Source organism: Mesoplodon bidens, assembly GCF_964165515.1.
Source record: "Mesoplodon bidens genome assembly, chromosome: 1".
In the NCBI taxonomy this organism is placed as follows: Eukaryota; Metazoa; Chordata; class Mammalia; order Artiodactyla; family Ziphiidae; genus Mesoplodon; species Mesoplodon bidens.
This window is the reverse complement of record NC_138176.1, coordinates 159,714,263-159,732,283: the sequence shown is the minus strand read 5'-3', so window position 1 is coordinate 159,732,283 and position 18,021 is coordinate 159,714,263. Positions and strand designations below refer to the sequence as shown.

The 18,021-nt window shown below is 37.1% G+C and overlaps 1 protein-coding gene across 3 annotated transcripts in view; it reads left to right on the top strand.

Annotated features, from left to right (window-relative positions):
• Window positions 1-18,021, top strand: part of TBC1D19 (TBC1 domain family member 19) — a 159,659-nt gene that overhangs the window by 28,228 nt on the left and 113,410 nt on the right. For 2 of the 3 annotated variants that reach the window (XM_081246683.1, XM_081246682.1), the window contains exons 2-3: window positions 4,498-4,570; window positions 5,550-5,595. In XM_081246683.1, coding sequence (XP_081102809.1) covers window positions 4,498-4,570; window positions 5,550-5,595 — 119 coding nt within the window. Of the gene's footprint in view, window positions 1-4,497; window positions 4,571-5,549; window positions 5,596-8,626; window positions 9,121-18,021 lie in introns of those variants that run through there. The other variant, XM_081246684.1, reaches the window with a different exon arrangement.

Here is an 18,021-nt window from a genome sequence, read left to right as displayed (position 1 = left end):
AGACTCATTGTTTTCATTGTCTAGTAATATCACTTTCAATGTGTTTTATATAATTGGGTTCCGATAGGGTTCAGATTTCATTTGAAAAAAAGGATTATGCTGCTAAAACATGTTTGAGAATTGCTGTGCCTTATCACATTGTCCTCCTGAGACTGTCCTGCTTCTGAGTCTCAAATTTCTCAAGATTCTTATAATTAGCTTAGATGATTAATGAATTGTGATTTGCCTTTGATATCAAAAAGTATATCTAGGAGGACTTCCCTGATGGCGCAGTGGTTAAGAATCCGCCTGCCAATGCAGGGGACACGGGTTTGAGCTCTGGTCTGGGAAGATCCCACATGCTGCGGAGCAACTAAGCCCGTGGGCCACAACTATTGAACCTGCGCTCTAGAGCCCGTGGGCCACAACTACTGAGCCCACGTGCTGCAGCTACTGAAGCCCGTGTGCCTTCAGCCCGTGCTCTGCAACAAGAGAAGCCACTGCAATGAGAAGCCCGCACACCACAACGAAGAGTAGGCCCTGCTCGCCACAAGTAGAGAAAGCCCACGCGCAGCAACGAAGAACCAACACAGCCAATAAATTAATAAATAAATTTATATTTAAAAAACGTATATCTAGGAGATCTAGCAACTTGAAGTATTGAAAATGCTTAGGAGGAATAATCATTTTTTTCTCTTGAAATTCTTTAAATTTTGCTACTTCTGAGTCATTTCCAAATACAGACTTAGTAAAAAGAAAACCTATTTCCTTTTGCCTTGATACTCTTGAATAATAAGAAGGGTTTTGCAGCTTTTAAAATCCTAGGAATTACAGACTGGAAACCAGTCTCTTCAGTTAAACATAAGTTTTATAAAGTTCCTTGTTTATTTGAGGGGAAATTAGTTGAAAAGAATAGAACATGGTTTGGTCAATATAATTTTGTCAAGCAACAGTTAATGACAAGTAACAATTGGGATGCAGAAATGAAGACGTTTTCTGGCCTTTGAATTTAAGAGTTAAAAAGAGAAATAGGGGGCTTCCCTGGTGGCGCAGTGGTTGAGTGTCTGCCTGCCGATGCAGGGGACACGGGTTCGTGCCCCGGTCTGGGAGGATCCCACATTCCGCGGAGCGGCTGGGCCCGTGAGCCACGGCTGCTGGGCCTGCGCGTCCGGAGCCTGTGCTCCGCAACGGGAGAGGCCACAATGGTGAGAGGCCCGCGTGCCTCAAAAAAAAAAAAAAAAGATAGGTGAGCTGAAAATTGCAGTGTAATTGGGTAAGTGCTCTCACAGAGGAATAGCATGTACTATCTTTGCAGGTAGCAGGTGGGGTAGTTGGGAAAGGAGGTGATATTTGAGGGATGTCTGGAAGTGGAAGCTAGTAGGTATTTGCCAAGGTGTTGAGGGAGCTCTTATATCTGAGGAAACAATGTGAACAAAAGCCTGGAACCCTAAAGTATTTGACGTTTAGGGTATCAGTGATTATAGCTCACTGTGGCTAGAGTGTAGGGTGTCAGGGAGGAGGTGTGAAAAAAGAGAGGATGTTGTTGGCTTGGTGGAGCAGCAGCTGATGAATTTGGAGAGATAAGTTGGTCTACATTGTGAAGGTCCCAGTGTGTCCTGTTGAAAAGTTTAGATTTCTTATGTATGCTGTGGAGATCCACAGCTGAAAAAGGCTTACGTTTTAGGAAGAAAATGCTGGAATATGGATTGGAAAAGGGAGAAATTGGTTCATTTATTCAATAAACATTTATTGAGCATCTACTATGTGAAAATAACTATTCTAGGCACTTAGGATACAAAGGGGAATGACAGAAAAAGATATCTGCCCTGGTCGAGCTTACCACTTCTAGTATAGGGAGATAGTATACCAATAAACGTAGTAAATAAATCATACAGTATACTAAGAGGCATAAATGCTAAGAAAGAAGAAAAAGTAGAGTAAGGTGGTGTGAAAATGCCAGGTGGGGGGTAGTTGCAACTTAAATAAGGTGGCAGCACTACTATATATAAAATAAATAACTAATAAGGATGTACTGTATAGCACAGGGAACTCTACTCAATACTCTGTAATGGCCTATGTGGGAAAAGAATCTAAAAAAGAGTGGAGATATGTATATGTATAACTGATTCACTTTGTTGTACACCTGAAACTAACACAACATTGTAAATCAACTGTACTCCAATTAAAAAACAAAAAGAAGAAAGTACACATACCAGATGGGGAGCTGGCCATGTTTCTTCCTCCTTGACCTATAAACAGAAAAATCAGGTTGCCTTAATAAAGTGGGACTTTAGAGTGGAGAGAAGGAATACATTGGGGGGATGTATTTTTCTTTTTTTCTTTTTTTGCCCTGTTTGTTGTAAAGTAAAACACAAACAAAAGCTACACAAAACAAATCTATAATGTAATGAATTATTATAAGATGAACAACCTTAAACAACCACCCTGGTAAAAAAGTGAAATGTTGCCAGCCACACCAGAAACCTCTCCATTTGTCACACCCCAATCACAAGTCCCTCCCTCCCAGGGGACCTGATTTTTATGGTAATCACATTACTGCATTTCTTGATAGTTTCATTAACCAAATATATACCCCTGGATGCTCTGAGTCTTGCCAACTAAAAAAAGATTCTTTGATATACCTTTTAAGCCTTTTAAAATCTACAGGTTTTCTCTCCTTCCTTTTTTTCCCCCTTGCAATTGATCAGCTGGAGAACTGGGCCATTTGACCTTTAGGATTTCTCACAACCTGGATTTTTCTGATTACACACTCATGGTGCAGATTGTATGACGTGTAAGTTGACAGCTGGACCCAGAGGCTTTGATCAGGCTCAGGTGCCATCTCAGTGACCACGACTATTGGCACTGGAGTTTTCTTTCATTGAGAAGCACATAATTGCTGGTTGTCTTTTTGCAAAGTTAATAGCTGTTTCTGCTCAATGCCTAGAATTGATTAGGGATTGCAAAATGGCGATATTCTAATTATATCATATCTGTTTTGGTTATTAGCTGGAATATTTTTATAAAGAGACATTTCCCCTTATCTATTATTTGGTTACCAAGTGGTACAGTTCCTGTAGGAAAGGCAGGCTAGATAAATGCCTTTTCATTTATTTATCAGTTTTCAAGGTAATAAGTTGGTTCCCTGTCATCCTCAATTTTTATTACTCTATCAAGTTTTTCTCAGAAAGGGAGAAAGGGACCCTGGCCGGCCAGTTTCAAGAATTCATAGGTGCTAGGCTGCACCAGTGTCTTCAGACCTCATCTGCTGTGTTGGATTAGACAAAACCCCTCCCATTGTCAGCTCCTGTTCTAAAATTAGCTCATCATATGTTCCAGTGAATATTTGCTGGCTATTTTGGGGTTCTCCTCTTTTCATATCTATCAGATACCCTTCTGCTTTTTCCTGTGTAGATGCTAATACCATACAGGTCATGTGGCTGTTGGTTTGTCCACAACTGCTTATATTTTAGGTTTGTGAGGAATATCTGATCGCCAAGTTTGGTTGTAAATGTTTCCCATGGAATTTTGGTTTTGCTCTCTAGTTGCTTGGTCTGTTTTTATGTGGAGATCAGGAAGATTAAAAAAAAGCTCACTGCCACCAATGCCATCTTCCCAGAAAGGGGTTGAATCGTAGAAGAATTAGAGTAGAATTGAGAATAACAAAAGTTTCTGAGTTGGAAGATTTGGTGAATGGTAATTTCATGGATGAGGATTAAAAATAGAAGAGGAGAAAGGCAGTAAGTGGAAGATAAGATCAGTTTTCGATTTCTAAGATTTAAAATGCTTATGAGATACCCTAATAGAAATACCTTCTTAAAAAATATGCCTCTAGAATTTGATAGAGCTAGGTGATGAAAAATAAACACTTTGAAGGTAACTGAAGCCATTATAAGTTGGAGAAATTAGTATTTTTGGTAAAAATTACAGTGTGAAAAACCAGTAGAATAGAAATCATGCAATTGAAGATGAAGGAGACACTAATAAGCATTTGTGAGTGAGTAGTTTTATGTATTTTCCATAAATATGTACAACAAATGCAGGTTTACAGAGCAGCGATCCAAAGATGACACTGTTCAAAGCTCCAGTTATATGGACGCAACAGAGTTTTTGGTTATTAGGTGAACATAGGTGCTATATATGCTAAGTATAATATTAAGAGAATGAATTTATAAAATCTGAGTATTTTTCCTATTAGAAAAATAGATGTTAAATGTTCATAAAAATAAAATGCTTAGGTGAAGATGTTAACTATTCATAAGCTGCAAGATTTAATATTTTAAGTAGACTATAGTATATTATCACAGGTCCTCTATTTCAAGAGTGGGTGAAAAAGTCTTCTCTCTTATGAGCTATTCCAGATACTCAGATGCTCTGACCTCAAAGGGGATTTTTTAGATAGTGTGCACATTTGGACATTCCTTTTTAAAACTTTCATTAGCGTTAAATATCATCCCAAATGACTTACATTTGACCTCTGTCTTTTCCTTTCTTCTTTTTCTTCTTCTTTCTAAATAGGCCAGTCTTCAGAGACCTGAGATTAAACTTGAATCACTAAAAGAAGATATTAAGGAATTCTTTAAAATATCAGGTTTGTAAATTGCTTTTTTTCCTTCTCTGATTCTTTAAGGCAAAATAAGGAAACACTTTATTTTGAGGGAATACTGTATCCACAGCCAATTACTCATCCAAAATTGTGAAACAGTGGCTGGATAGGTTTCTATTTGGGGAGAATTAGAACTTTCAGATATTTCTGCAGAAATGCTGCAAAAATTCAGGAACACTGTGGGAATGACTGCTTTACATTAATCAGTTTTAAATACTGTTTACCTTCCTGGTCAAAATACATCCTGAATGTATTAAGAATCTCCCTAGTTAAGTAACTTGTCTTTTACCTTTCATTTGTGCCTTTTTTCCTTCTCTGCTTCTTTTCTCTCCTATGTTTCTTTTCTCTCCTCTTTTCTACCCTTTCAAAGAAAACAGAAGAAAATCCCAACTTTTTTAGAGCAAGCTGTTTAGCATCCCTTGCACATGGGAACTGAGATATTAAGTGGTTTACTTGCCCATAAAAGTTCAAGTAGTTAGCAGCCAAGCGAACTGATCTGACTGATGGTGCCTCATAATAATCTACTTCTCTTGTTTAGGAGTTTAATGACTAGTTAATTGTCACGAATTACTTGTAATCTTTGTCAAGTGCCTGGCTGTTTCTTGCCCTTCCCTTGGCACATTTCTCTTAGCTCTGGTAGTGCAATAGCCAAAGATTTTGGCATTCATTGAGTACCTTAACAGTGGAAGAAGGAAATATTCTTCTCATCTTAAGAAAATGGTGCCATAGTTTTATAATAATAAATCATGTTGATGACTTTGCTACTTAGTGTTAGCCAAGGGATATTGGTAAATATATAAGAAATAATTCCTTAGTATAACACTTTACACAGCAACTGGAAGTTTGATAAAGTTCTTTCACAAATGAATGTGATGTTAAAGTTTTTGTGAGATAAATTTAATTGTAATGTATGTTTATTTTTAAAACTAATATGTTTGTATATTTTATTCCTTTTTTAAAATAGGTTGGGAGAAGAAACTTCAGAATGCTGTGTATAGTGAACTGAGTGTGTGAGTTTTTCCTACCTATTTTGAGATACTCTTATGTTTAGCTGTATTTGCTTTGTAAGTAACGAATATAGTATTGCTATGTGTACTGATTGTTATTATTTCTCATTAGTATTTATATGGCATTTCAAGTAAGTTAATACTATTAAAAATTACAGTCTTGCCTGAGAATTAATAGGTGGGGTTTTTTTTATTGCCAAAATTTTTATACTAATTCATTTATCCAGTGTAATTAAGAAATATGATATTTCTCATCAGTTAATATTTTGGATAATTTAAGCTTACCAATGTTCTTTTTATTGTTGCCATTTTGGATATTGTCGTTCTGTCTTTGTAAACTGATCATTTTAAACACAATTAGCTCTTTTTAAAAAAATATTGGTGTCATTATTAAGAACATTACTGTTTTTATTTATCTGGATTTGTTCTCAGAGTCTGCTGCAGACTGTACAGAACTATTTGTCATTACAAAAAATATAGATCCCAAATGTTAGCTTTTGTAGTTTATTTAATATTCCATTATTCATCATTTATTTCTAGCACTATGCCAGGCACTGGGAATATAGCATAGAGCAATGAACACAATTTCTGCCTTCATGGAGTTTATAATCTAACAGAGTTCTTAAGTCTTTTTTTCTTTTCTTTTTTTCCTGCTATCAATGTGTCCCTAGCATTCTCTAGTTTCTCACACCCCCATTTCCAATTTGCTCCTTCTAATCTGCTGTTAACTGGGAAATGAGATAACCCAGTTTACCAGAATTGTCTGTAAAACAAAGAGACTCAGATGAATGCTTGTGGATTTGTGCTTAGACACACGTTTTTGTTTTTTGTTTTTTTAATTTATTTATTATTTTATTTTTTTATTTTTGGCTGCATTGGGTCTTCATTGCTGCACGTGGGCTTTCTCTAGTTGTGGTGATCGGGGGGCTACCCTTCGTTGTGGTGTGCGGGCTTCTCATTGAAGTGGCTTCTCTTGTTGCAGAGCACGGGCTCTAGGCGCACGGGCTTCAGTACTTGCAGCACATGGGCTCAGTAGTTGTGGCTCATGGGCTCTAGGGCGCAGGCTCAGTAGCTGTGGCACACAGGCTTAGTTGCTCCACGGCATGTGAGATCTTCCCGGACCAGGGCTGGAACCCGTGTCCCCTGCATTGGCAGGCGGATTCTCAACCACTGCGCCACCAGGGAAACCCGACAATGTTTTTAAAATTAGTATTTGCTTGTTTGGTTATTGCTATCTTCTGAGTTGGTTTTTGACCTCTTAAATAACATCACATATAAAATGCTATCTGTTAACTAAAGTTGATTGTGATCATGCCTTTGGTTCTAGTCACCAAAGGAAAAGACATTTATCCTGACAAGTAAGGTTTCAAAATTCCCCAAATGTAGTAGAAATACCACGGTTGATTAGACTAATATGGACATGATCATTTATCTCTCTGCCTGTTAAAGCTTGTAACTTCAGTGTCTTTGTCTCTGATATTGGGCAGAATAAAAGCATCTGCTGTGTATAATTCCAAATATTAGATTCTCATCTGAGGAGATATTACTGATGATTGCTATTTTTGTGGCATAATGCATTCCTGAAAATTGTTCTGTGAGACAGAGTGCCTTTTTACTTGCTGGCAGGGACAGTATTTCACTCATTGTCATATCTTTGATATCCTACATAATAGACGTTAAATAAATATTTTATTTTGAATATTTTGAATAACTTGTTGAGATATTTGAAGGAGCCCAATAATACTACCTTTTTCCTCACTTGGGTTCTGAACAAATTGAGAAAATAAAATAAGACATAAAGGCAAACTGGGGGTCAAAATTATACTTTTATTTGTGATAAAGACTGGGTAGGAGGACATAGCTTAGTGCAAGAGCAAAATAAGCTGTTTAACTGAACTCCAGGCTTAAATAGACTTAACCTTCTAGTTAAATAGCATTGGTGAGTGTGTTCAGTTTATTCTTCCAAAATTTAAAAGTTGGAGAAGGCATTAAACCTCTTCTGTGGTGTAATGAGTAAAGCCCTGGAGAGAGGCCAAGAATGTTACAGTGAGGGAGCTCTTTTCATGTGGAAGGGCACATCTGGAGTGGGAAGAAGTGTTTCCTAACATAAGTCAGAAGAATAAAGTGGACTTAGCATATTCTGTTGCATTTTTCATTGGCAAAAACCATGATGGATAAGTAAAGAAAGCAAAAGTGAAGTAGAAATATTTATTGTTAAGTAATTGGAACTGAAAAAAAAATCCATACTCTCATTACTAGTAGAAGTGTGGACATGTGAGCTCTACAGATCATACATGGAATTTGCTCATGTCATTTTACTTATTTTACTAAACATTCCAAATATTTTAGTCAGATTTTTATTTAACAAATATAGCAGAAAAATTTCTGTATTCTGTTATTACATGAAACTTGTAACACTAGCCCAGGTTAGTTCTTCCCACTTCAAAACTGCCTACTTTGTTTAACTATTATTGTGTTAATAACTACTTAATATTATGTTGATGATAATTTACATTGATTGAATGCTTATTTTATGTCCAGCACTGTGGTAAGCACTTTATAGGTATTACCTTGTATTAGGTAGTCTTTATAACCACCCTATGAAGTAGAATTTATAATTATCATCATTTTACAGAAGAGAAAAATGAGTCTTAGACCACTTAAGTAACTTGCTGAAGATCATATAGCTAGTAAATGGCAGTGCTAGGATTTCACCTCTAGCTGTCTGATTCTAAAGCCATACACTTTACTACATTTCACGTATACAGTAAATCCCCTACATATGAACCTTCAGGTTGAGAACTTTCAAAGATGTGAACGTGCCTTTGCATGTCCAGTCACGTAAGTTAGTTCATGTGTTTGGCATACATTGTCACATGCGTGCATCCTCTACAAGTGGTTATGCTTTTGTGTACTTTACTGTACAGTACTGTATAGAGTACAGTAGTACAGTATCTTTATTTCAAGCTAGATCTGCAAAAGGACAACTTCACTGAACTCCTTGCTGTGCAACAAGAGGAGCTTTCTCATGAAGACCTGATGGAATTGGAGGCCCAGGGAAAGGACGAAGTGAGACAAGAGGAAGAAGAAATAACTGAAAAGCCGAAGAGATTCATGACATAAGAAATGGCAAGAGGATTTTCTTTATTTGAGGAGGCACTGTTAGTTTTTGAGGCACAGGACCCGAACGTAGAATGGTACACGAAGGTTGCAGCAGCCGTTCATAATGCAATCCAGTGCTACCGTGTCATCTTCGATGAGAAAAAAAGAGCTACTACCCAGACATCACTGGATCGGTTTTTCAAGAGAGTAGATAGAACTGCATCCAGCAAGGAACCAGAACCTGTGCCGTCAATGTCAGGCATGAGTGAAATTGCAGCTTACCCTCCATCTCCTGTTGCTGATGATCCTTCGGCTCTACCGTCTCCCACCTCCTCTCCCTCCTCCAGTCAGTAACTCTTCTTGCCTGTTCACTCGATGCCAGACCTTGTATGCCAGCTGTTGTACTGTACTACTGTACTTTTCAAGGTACTGTACTGTTAAGATTAAAAATGTTTTCTTTATTTTTTGTGTTTGTTTTTTATGTATTATTTGTATGAAAAGTATTATAAACCTATTACAGTTTGGAACTATATAGCTGATTGTATTAGTTGGGTAGCTAGGCTAACTTTGTTGTTCTTATGAACAAATTGGACTTACAAATGCACTCTCGGAACGGAACTCGTTCGTATGTAGGGTACTTACTGTATTTACATCTTGTTTCTTCCCTAGATTAAAAGTGTTCTGAAACAAGAATTATGTCTTACATTTCTTTGAGTATCTCCTATAGCATCAAATAAATGACGTTGAGTCAGCAAGTAGTTACTGAGCCACCCACCAATGCTGGCACAAAATAAATATTTGTTGAATTGAGGACACTTACTATAACTGTTAATCCTAAACTTACTGTAAAGATTTAAGAAAGTCATTACATTGAAAATGTACCGATTTCTTTGTGTCCTATTCTTTACTGTATTTTGTGTAGAGCAGTTTATAAAGAATTAGAAGACCTATTGTTTTCCCTTAAGGAATATAAGTTAAAGAAATATATAAACCTTTTTAAACCTTCTATATATGTATATATTATTAAAAAAAAAAACATGTACTGTAGTCTACTGCTATAGTAGATATATGCAACTGTCTACCATACCTTGGAGAGGTATAAATGCTGAACTACAGTGGGCCCAAAATGGAAAGATTTTAGATAATGAGTACCTTACACTAGACCACAAGATTGGGTAAGTCTTTATAGACATTCATGGTGTTAGCTGGAAGAGTCCTCAGGTGGTAGACCTGGGCACCTCCGAAGTGTCCTAATCATAGCTCTTCTTTGCCCTCTTAGTTGTTTGTTTGTTTGTTTTTTATCTTTATTGGAGTATAATTGCTTCACAATACTGTGTTAGTTTCTGTTGTATACCAAAGTGAATCAGCCATATGATTACACATGTCCCCATATCCCCTCCCTCTTGAGCCTCCCTCCCATCCTCCCTATCCCACCCCTCTAGGTCATCGCAAAGCACTGAGCTGATCTCCCTGTGCTATGCTGCTGCTTCCCACTAGCTAACTATTTTACATTCGGTAGTGTATATATGTCGATGCTACTCTCATTTCGCCACAGCTTCCTCCTCCCACCCCGTGTCCTCAAGTCCATTCTCTATGTCTACCTCTTTATTCCTGACCTGCAACTGGGTTCATCAGTACCATTTTGTTTTGTTTTTTTAAGATTCCATACATATGTGTTAGCACATGGTATTTGCTTTTCTCTTTCTGACTTACTTCACTCTGTATGACAGACTCTAGGTCCATCCACCTCACTACACATAACTCAATTTCATTTCTTTTTATAGCTGAGTAATATTCCATTGTATACATGTGCCACATGCTCTCCATCCATTCATCTGTCGATGGATACGAAGGCTGCTTCCATGTCCTGGCTATTGCAAATAGAGCTGCAATGAACACTGTGGTACATGACTCTTTCCGAACTATGGTTTTCTCAGGGTATATGCCCAATAGTGGGATTGCTGGGTCATATGGTAGTTCTGTTTTAGGTTTTTTAAGGAACCTCCATACTGTTTTCCTTAGTGGTTGTAACAATTTACATTCCCACCAACAGTGCAAGAGGGTTCCCTTTTTCACCACAACCCTTACAGCATTTATTGTTTGTAGATTTTTTGATGATGGCCATACTGACCATTATGAGGTGATACCTCATTGTGCTTTTGATTTGCATTTCTCTAATAATTAATGATGTTGAGCATCTTTTTATGCACCTCTTGGCCATCTGTATGTCTTCCTTGGTGAATCTAGTTAGGTCTTCCGCCCATTTTTTAATTGGATTCTTTGTTTTTTTTGACATTGAGCTCCATGAGCTGTTTGTATATTTTGTAGATTAATCCTTGGTCTGTTGTTTCCTTTGCAACTATTTTCTCCCATTCTGAGGGTTGTCTTTTTGTCTTACTTATGGTTTCCTTTGTCGTGCAAAAGCTTTTAAGTTCAATTAAGTCCCATTTGTTTATTTTTGTTTTTATTTCTGTTACTCTAGGAGGTGGGTCAAAAAATATCTTGTTGTGGTTTATGTCAAAGTGTGTTTTTCATATGTTTTCCTCTAAGAGTTTTATAGTGTCTGGTCTTAAATTTAGGTCTTTAATCCATTATGAGTTTATTTTTGTGTATGGTGTTAGGTAGTGTTCTAATATCATTCTTTTACATGTAGCTGTCCAGTTTTCCCAGCACCACTTACTGAAGTGGCTCTCTTTTCTCCATTATATGTTCTTGCCTCTTTCTTGTAAATTAGGTGGCCATATGTGCATGGGTTTTTCTCTGGGCATTCTGTCCTGTACCATTGATCTATATTTCTGTTTTTGTTCCAGTACCATACTGTCTTGACTACTGTAGCTTTGTGGTATTGTTTAAAGTCAGGGAACCTGATTCCTCCAACTCTGTTTTTCTTTCTCAAGATTGCTTTGGCTCTTCGGGGTCTTTTGTGTTTCCATATGAATTGTAACATTTTTTCTTCTAATTCTGTGAAGAATGCCATTGGTAGTTTGATAGGGATTGCATTGAATCTGTAGATTGCTTTGTGTAGTATAGTCATTTTCAGAATATTGATTCTTCCAATCCAAGAGCATAGTATATTTCTCCATCTGTTTATATCATCTTTGATTTCTTTCATCAGTGTTTTATAGTTTTCTGAGTACAGATCTTTTGCCTCCTTAGGTAAGTTTATTCCTAGGTATTTTATTTTTTCTGGTGCGATGGTAAATGGGACTGTTTCCTTAATTTCTTGTTCTGATTTTTCATCGTTGGTGTATAGTAATGCAAGAAATTTCTGTGCATTGATTTTGTATCCTGCAACCTTACTGAATTCATTGGTTAGTTCTAATAGTTTTCTGGTGGCATCCTTAGGCTTTTCTCTGTATCGTATCATGTCATCTGCAAAGAGTGACAGTTTTACTTCTTTTCCAATTTGTATTCATTTTATTTCTCTTTTTTCTCTGGTTGCCGTGGCCAGGAAATCCAAAACTATGTTGAATAAGAGTGGTGAGAGTGGACATCCTTGTCTTATTCCTGATCTTAGTAGAAATGGTTTCAGTTTTTCGCCATTGAGAACGATGTTGGCTGTGGGTTTGTCATATATGGCCTTTATTATGTTGAGGTAGGTTCCCTCTATGCTCATTTTCTGGAGAGCTTTTATCAAATGGGTGTTGAATTTTGTCAAAACCTTTTTCTTCATCTGTTGAGATAATCAAACGGTTTTTATTCCTAAATTTGTTAATGTGGTGTATCACATTGATTGATTTACATTTGCTGAAGAATCCTTGCATCCCTGGGATAAATCCCGCTTGATCATGGTGTATGATCCATTTAAAGTGTTGTTGGATTCTGTTTGCTAGTATTTTATTGAGGAATATTGCATCCATATTCATCAGTGATATTGGCCTGTAATTTTCTTGTTTTGTGATATCTTTCTCTGGTTTTGATATCAGGGTGATGGTGGCCTCCTAAAATGAGCTTGAGAGTGTTCCTTCCTCTGCAGTTTTTTGGAAGAATTTGAGAAGGATCAGTGTTAACTCTTCTCTAAATGTTTGATAGAATTTACCTGTGAAGCCTTCTGGTCCTACACTTTTGTTTGTTGGAAGATTTTTAATTACAGTTTCAATTTCATTACTTTTGATAGGTCTGTATATATTTTCTAATTCTTCCTGGTTCAGTTTTGGAAAATTGGACCTTTTCAAGAATTTGTCCATTTCCTTGTGGTTGTGCATGTTTTTGGCTTATAGTTGTTTGTAGCAGTCTCTTACAATCCTTTGTGTTTCTGCCGTGTCAGTTGTGATTTCTCCTTTTTCCTTTCTAATTTTATTGATTTGTGTCCTCTCCCTTTTATTCTTGATGAGTCTGGCTAAGGGTTTATCAATTTTTATCTTCTCCAAGAATAAGCTTTTAGTGCTATTGATCTTTCCTATTGATTTCTTCATTTCTGTTTCATTTATTTCTGCTCTGACATTTATGATTTCTTTCCTTCTACTGACTTTGGGTTTTCTTTATTCTTCTTTCTCTAGTTGTTTTAAGTGTAGGGTTAGATTGTTTACTTGAGATTTTTCTTATTTCTTGAGGTGAGATTGAATTGCTATAAACTTCCCTCATAGAACTGCTTTTGCTGTGTCCCATAGGTTTTGGGTCATCGTATTTTCGTTATCATTTGTTTCTATATATTTTTAAATTTCTTCTTTGATTTCTTCAGTGATCTCTTGGTTATTTAGTAGTGCACTGTTTAGCCTCCATGTGTTTGTGTTTTTTACAGTTTTTTCCCCCTGTAATGGATTTCTAATCTCATAGCATTATGGTCAGAAAAGATGCTGGATACAATTTCAATTTCCTTAAATTTTCCGAGGCTTGATTTGTGACCCAAGATGTGATCTATCCTGGAGAATGTTCCATGTGCACTTGAGAAGAAAATGTGTTCTGCCACTTTTGGGTGGAATGGTCTATAAATATCAATTAAATCTATGTGGTCTATTGTGTCATTTAAAGCTTGTGTTTCCTTATTTATTTTCTGTTTGAGTGACCTGTCCATTGGTATAAGTGGGATGTTAAAGTCCCCTACTATTATTGTGTTACTGTCAATTTCTCCTTTCATGGTTGTTAGCATTTGCCTTATTTATTGAGGTGCTCCTATGTTGGGTGCATAAACATTTATAATTGTTATATCTTTTTCTTGGATTGATCCTTTGATCATTATGTAGTGTCCCTCCTTATCTCTTGTAACAGTCTTTATTTTAGAGTCTGTTCTATCTGGTATGAGTATTGCTACTCCAGCTTTCTTTTGATTTCCATTTGCATGGAAATACTTTTTCCATCCCTTCACTTTCAGTCTGTATGTGTCCCTAGGTCTGAAGTGGGTGTCTTGTAGGCAGCATATATATGGGTCTTCTTTTTGTATCCATTCAGTCAGTCTGTATCTTTTGGTTGTAGCATTTAATCCATTTATATTCATGGTTATTATCGATATGTATGTTCCTATTACCATTTTCTTAATTGTTTCGGGTTTGTTTGTGTTTTCAGGGGGTTTGTTTTTGTGGGTCTTTTACTTCTCTTGTGTTTCCCACCTAGAGAAGTTTCTTTAGCATTTGTTGTAAAGTTGGTTTGATGGTGCTGAATTCTCTTAGCTTTTGCTTGTGTGAAAAGCTTTTGACTTCTCCATCAAATCTGAATGAGATCTTTGCTGGGTAGAGTAATCTTGGTTGTAGGTTTTTCTCTTTCATCACTTTAAGTGTATCCTGCCACTCCCTTCTGTCTTGCAGAGTTTCCGCTGAAAACTCAGCTGATAACCTTATGGGGATTCCTTTGTATGTTATATTTTGTTTTTCCCTTGCTTCTTTTAATATTTTTTCTTTGAATTTAATTTTTGTTAGTTTGATTAATATGTGTCTTGGTGTGTTTTTCCTAGGGTTTATCCTGAATGGGACTCTCTGTGCTTGCTGGACTTGGGTGACTATTTCGTTTCCTACGTTAGGGGAGTTTTTGACTATAATCTCTTCAAATATTTTCTCAGTCCCTTTCTTTTTCTCTTCTTCTTCTGGGACCCCTACATTCAAATGTTGGTGCGTTTAGTGTTGTCCCAGAGGTCTCTGAGATTATCTTCAATTCTTTTCATTCTTTTTTCTTTATTCTGCTCCTCAGCAGATATTTCCACCATTTTGTCTTCCAGCTCACTTATTCGTTCTTCTGCCTCAGTTATTCTGTTATTGATTCCTTCTAGTGTATTTTTCATTTTAGTTATTGTGTTGTTCATCTCTATTTGTTCTTTAGTTATTCTAGATCTTTGTTAAACATTTCTTGTATTTTGTCAATCCGTGCCTCCATTCTATTTCTGAGATTGTGATTCTTTTTTTTTTAATTAAAACAAATTTTTTAACATCTTAATTGGAATATAATTGCTTTACAATGGTGTGTTAGTTTCTGCTTTATAGCAAAGTGAATCGGCTATACATATACATATATCCCCATATCTCCTCCCTCTTGCATCTCCCTCCCACCTTCCCTATCCCACCCCTCTAGGTGGTCACAGAGCACTGAGCTGATCTCCCTGAGCTATGCAGCTGCTTCCCACTAGCTATCTGTGTTACATCTGGTAGTATATATAAGTCCATGTGACTCTCTCACTTCGTCCCAGCCTACCCTTCCCCCTCTGTGTGTCCTCAAGTCTATTCTCTATGTCTGCGTCTTTATTCCTCTCCTGCCCCTAGGTTCTTCAGAACCATTCTTTTTGTTTGTTTTGTTTTTATATTACATGTATATGTGTAGGCATATGGTATTTTTTTTTCTCTTTCCGACCCACTCAACTCTGTATGACGGTCTCTAGGTCCATCCACCTTACTACAAATAACTCAATTTCGTTTCTTTTTGTGGCTGAGTAATGTTCCATTGTATACATATGCCACATCCTCTCCATGCATTCATCTGTCAATGGACACCCAGGCCGCTTCCATGTTCTGGATATTGCAAATAGAGCTTCAGTGAACATGGTGGTACATGACTCTTTCCGAACTATAGTTTTCTCAGGGTATATGCCCAGTAGTGGGATTGCTGGGTCATATGGTAGTTCTATTTTTAGATTTTTAAGGAACCTCCATACTGATCTCCATAGTGGCTGTATCAATTTACATTCCCACCAACAGTGCAAGAGGGTTCCCTTTTCTCCACACTCTTTCCAGCATTTATTCTTTCTAGATTTTTTGATGATGGCCATTCTGACTGGTGTGAGGTGATACCTCATTGTAGTTTTGATTTGCATTTCTCTAATGATTAGTGATGTTGAGCATCCTTTCATGTGTTTGTTGGCCATCTGTATATCTTCTTTGGAGAAATGTCTATTTATGTCTCTTGCCCATATTTGGATTAGGTTGTTTGTTTTTTTGATATTGAGCTGCATGAGCTGCTTGTAAATTTGGAGATTAATTCTTTGTCAGCTCCTTCATTTGCAAATATTTTCTCCCATTCTGAGAGTTGTCCTTTCATCTTGTTTATGGTTTCCTTTGCTGTGCAAAGCTTTGAAGTTTCATTAGGTCTCATTTGTTTTTGTATTTATTTCCATTTCTCTAGGAGGTGGGTGAAAAAGATCTTGCTGTGATTTATGTCATAGAGTGTTATGCCTATGTTTTCCTCTAAGAGTTTGATAGTGTCTGGCCTTACATTTAGGTCTTTAATCCATTTTGCATTTATTTTTGTGTATGGTGTTAGGGAGTGTTCTAATTTCATTCTTTTACAAGTAGCTGTCCAGTCTTCCCAGCACCACTTATTGAAGAGGCTGTCTATTTTCCATTGTATATTCTTGCCTCTTTTATCAAAAATAATGTGACCGTACGTGCATGGGTTTATCTCTGGGCTTTATATCCTGTTCCATTGATCTATATTTCTGTTTTTGTGCCAGTGCCATACTGTCTTGATTACTATAGGTTTGTAGTATAGTCCGATGTCCGGGAGCCTGTTTCCTCCAGCTCCGTTTTTCTTTCTCAAGATTGCCTTGGCTATTCGGGGTCTTTTGTGTTTGCATACAAATTATGAAAGTTTTTGTTCTAGTTCTGTGAAAAATGCCATTGGTAGTTTGATAGGGATTGCATTGAATCTGTAGATTGCTTTGTGTAGTGTAGTCATTTTCAGAATGTTGGTTCTTCCAATGCAAGGACATGGTATATCTCTCCATCTGTTTGTATCTTCTTTAATTCCTTTCTTCAGTGTCTTATAGTTTCCTGCATACAGGTCTTTTGTCTCCTTAGGTAGGTTTATTCCTAGGTATTTTATTCTTTTTGTTGCAGTGGTAAATGGGAGTGTTTCCTTAATTTTTCGTTCAGATTTTTCATTATTAGTGTGTAGGAATGCAAGAGATTTCTGTGCATTAATTTTCTATCCTGCTACTTTACCAAATTCATTGATTAACTCTAGTAGTTTTCTGGTAGCATCTTTAGTATTCCCTATGTATAGTATCATGTCATCTGCAAACAATGACGGCTTTACTTCTTCTTTTCCAATTTGGTTTCCTTTTATTTGTTTTTCTTCTCTGATGGCTGTGGCTAAAACTTCCGAAACTATGTTGAGTAATAGTGTTGAGAGTGGACAACCTTGTGTGTGATTCATCTTTACTGTTTTTTCTCTGAATTGTTTTTCAAGTAGGTTGCCTATTTCCTCTTCATTTATTTGGTCTTATAGGTTTTTACCTTGCTCCTTCATCTGTCACATATTTTTTGGCCATCTCTTTTTTTTTTTTTTTTTTTTTTGAGTGGCATTGTGTGTCTGCCTTACTGGTTCTTTGGCCTGAGGCTTCCAACACTGGAGTTTTTAGTCTTTTGGGTAGAGCTGGGTCTTGGTGCTGAGATGAGGACCTCTGTGAGACCTCACTGTGATGAATATTCCCTGGGGTCTGAGGTTTTCTGTTAGTCCAGTGGTTTGGACTTGGAGCTCCCACCACAGGAGCTTGGGCGACCCCCCCGCTTGTGAAACAATATCCCGCAAGCCACGTGGGGTGGCAAAAAAAAAAAATATAGAGATAACAATAACCAAGTTAAAAAAATTAGACTAGGAAACTAACAGATATATTAGAAAGTATATAAAAATAAAAATATAGATGAATCAACAACCAGAATGTTCAACAGTACCACAATAGTAAAAAAGAGGAGGAGGGAAGAGAAAAAAAAGGGGGTAGGTGGGGAAGGCCTTGGCTCTGGAGGGCGGGACCTAAGCAAGGGCAAGTTTTGAGCAGTGGGCAGGGCCTACGCTTAGGACCTACAGGGCTGGAAAAGGCCCTGTGGGCTGTGGGAGGTGGGGCATAGGTTCAACGGAACAGAAGGGGCCCAGGTATGCTCCCCGCCTTCTGAGACCAGAGGGTCTGGT